The sequence below is a fragment of the Thermobia domestica genome, chromosome 5 (genome assembly GCF_964235325.1).
Source record: "Thermobia domestica chromosome 5, izTheDome1.hap1.1, whole genome shotgun sequence".
NCBI lineage: Eukaryota > Metazoa > Arthropoda > Insecta > Zygentoma > Lepismatidae > Thermobia > Thermobia domestica.
In genome coordinates, this window is record NC_137458.1 from 229,296,135 (window position 1) to 229,299,462 (window position 3,328).

General features: G+C 41.4%; 1 protein-coding gene across 1 annotated transcript; it reads left to right on the top strand.

The window, feature by feature from the left end:
* The first annotated feature begins 312 nt into the window (after window positions 1–312).
* Window positions 313–963, top strand: LOC145685421 (uncharacterized). The gene has a single exon (XM_081757815.1). It carries the CDS (start codon window positions 313–315, stop codon window positions 961–963), a length of 651 nt encoding a protein of 216 aa, XP_081613941.1.
* The last annotated feature ends 2,365 nt before the right edge of the window (window positions 964–3,328 follow it).

Below are 3,328 nucleotides of genomic sequence, written 5' to 3' on the forward strand. Positions count from 1 at the left end.
GCGCCAGGTCCGGATCATATACCTTATGAAATGCTTCGGCATCTCCCGCCTGAAGGTCACCGCCATTTTGTAGATATCTTCAACCGGCTCTGGCTGGAGAACAGTTTTCGTGCTGCTTGGCGTGAGGTTGACATTATCCCGATACTAAAAACTGGCAAGCTTGCTACGTCTTCTAAACACTACCGACCCATCGCCCTTATCAGCTGACTTTGCAAAGTTCTGGAGAAGATGATGAACAGCCGTCTCGTTTGTTTCCTTGCGCATAATGGCTTTCTTTCCAGCTTCCAGTGTAGCTTCCGGCGCTATTGCTCCATGACAGATCACCTTGCTCACCTGGAGATTGCGATCCAGGATGACTTTCACCACCGTGAACATCATGTGGCCATATTTTTTGATTTGGAGAAGGCTTATGACACTGCTTGGAGTTATGAGATCCTGCGCCAACTGCGTACTTGGTGCCTCCGTGGCCATTTGGCTGCTTTTCTCCAGAAATTTCTTCGCGAGGGTTCCTTCCGAGTAAAGATTGGATCAACCCTTTCTGCGCCATTTCGACAGAAGAATGGAGTTTCGCAAGGCAGTGTTCTCAGTGTAAAGTTCTTTGGTGTGGCTGTGAACAATGTGCTGCACGAACTTACAGCTATCGTTCGTGGTTTTCTCTACGTGGACAACGTCACGATCTACTGTCGGTCCCATGATCTTCGCACCATTGCACGCCAATTACAACTGACGTTCAATCGCTTGCATCAGTGGTCCCTTAGCTCTGGCTTCAAGTTCTCCTCTGCCAGTGCCAACTATGTGTACTTCTATCGCTACCGCAACTATGCTTTTGATCCAGAACTTTTCTTGGGACACCATAGCCCCCATTATGTTCAGTGTATTTGTTTCCTGGGTCTCCAGTTTGATCGCCGTGTACTTGGAATCAGCATGTTCGCGCCTGGAAGTATAACTGTCTCAGCTCCATAAACTTGTTGCGCCTGCTTTCTCACGCCATCTGTGTAACACAATAGTAACACAGTTTTATTGCCCTAAAAGATGTTCCTTAAGAAGGAGTAGTTCAGTATGCACGCTGTAACTAAACTACAAGACGTCTACGCCCTATCTGAGCGGCGCATCAACAACTCTTGGAATATTCCATTAATTAGCTTTCAATGTAGCTAAATGAAACGTATGTGAATGACTGCACAGAGTTCTCTGTGGCTGAATGGATAAAGGCTTGGTTCGGTAGCTCAAAGGTTCGTGGGTCGAAACCAATCTGAAAAGCTGGAGAATTTCTAAATTTTTAATTCCCCAGAACTTAAAATCTTTCTCTGCGTTCACAATTATCGGATGCTCTAAAAATAATTCTCCATCGTAATTCGATAAAAGCCTAATGCAATCCATGCAGTTTGGAACTACTCCTTCTGTTTCACAAAATAACAATTTCGTCATAATATGGATTATCTCCGATCAGTTTTTTCCCAAATTCTAAACCTCTATATATAAATAGTTCCTCTCTGTCTGCATATTTGACAGACTTCCTCTCTGTCTGCATTCCTCTCTGTCTCCCTCTCTTAATGTTGTCCATGAACCCATATAGCTTGTGATCAAACCTTCGACTCTTTAAACGAAATGTAAGTGCTGCAGAATGTGCTTTTGTTGTTAAGGTTTGTTAAAGGCAGCGTCATTTTAGATTTTGTACGGGGAGGCGGAGATTCTCCTCTGATATAAGAGATTAATTTGCGTTAGTGTATTATTATAGATTTGGTAATACAGTATTTATTTATCGAGCTCAAGGGAGGGGGAAAATTTCACCCTCCTGTTGAAATGACGCCTCTGGACAATTTCCTTCCAGTTATTGGAAACAAATGAATTAATCACTGAGTTAAACTCATTTCTGTTTTTAGAGCTCTGTATCCGCATTACAGACTTTCGGAAGCACGAACCTACTGCAGTGATTGAGAGTTTGCATAGATTTCACAAAGAGAATCTTCTTACCTTGCAGTCTTTGAAGAAGGGAAACAATGCAAGTAAAGGCGTTTATGAAGCTATGGGAACATTCTGTGACATATTTAAATTTATGCTCTAAAAAGGCATTTCAAAATAAATGAAGAGCTACAAACCTTGTAAACATGGTTTCGGTTTTCTCTGTCTGAATGGGAAGAGAAATCGTCATACACTGTTTTAGACAAGGAGTGGTGGAGAAAGTGATGAGTTGTATTCAATACCAGAAGCAGAAGTGGATTAAGACGTATGTTTCCAAATGCATAAGCAAATGGGGCAGGAGTTTCTTATTAATTTGGACTTTTCTTTACGATTTCTATGGCATGATATTACAAGGGGTTGTTATAATGTTTGCAATATTCTGGTGTAAAACATACCATAATTTATTACAGTACAATGAAAATAGGTTAATATCCAAATTATAGCCGCTCGTGTTGAACTATCCGCAAATTCTTTTCTGCAAGTTCCTTGATTCAACGTCTTGTCCGTAGAGAAAAACAAGTCGGTTACAGCTATTTCCATCTCCTCCTGGTTGGATGGATAAGCATTGTGTGTTTAGGAAGTACTCCGATGGACCAAAAAAGGTAGTAATCCGAAAAAAATTAAGGGCTATATGCCAAGTGTGGCATTAGTTTGATGCCATATTTTTTTCTGGATTTCTTGTTTTGCTTTGAAACTGAGTCTGGTTTTGCGTAATTCTTTAGCAGCTGAACCAACTTTCAATTTACTAGTACAGGATATTTTTGGTGCAGTAAAGCGTACAGCTTCTCGAACTATTTCGGAAAAGTTGACACTTATGATAGAACCGATATGTACGAACTAGAGCATAACTTTATGATCGGAAAAACATGTTTGACGACCGGGTCTTGAGGTTCATCTCTCCTCAAACACTGCTTTTGCACACTCGGTTTTCAAAAGAATATACTACTCGCATGTGGCAATCCGTTTAGGAATAAGGTTTCTAGCAGGTGTTGTGGCCAGATATTCATTATTATCTTGTCCTGAACTGTGGTAACACCATGCGAGTGCTCTTGATAATTTTTCCGAGCTTGTGAAGGGGACGCACTATAGTGGGGGATGCACTGGAACATTCCGAGCTACTTTGAAAAGTGTCGTGTGCGGAAGGAAGGATTTACCTCAATGGTGTGTGTCTTATGATCTCAGAATATGTTATGCTTAGGCGAACGGACATAGGCCCTTCAAAGTCATTTTTACAAGGTACACGAAAGTTCTTGTACCAACGAGTTGTTACGCTGTTGTTTACTATATTTTCCCTTCAGAATGACAGGTTTTGTGTCGCTGCTGCAATGCTACGATCAAATTCTAACTGGTAGAGTGATAGTACACG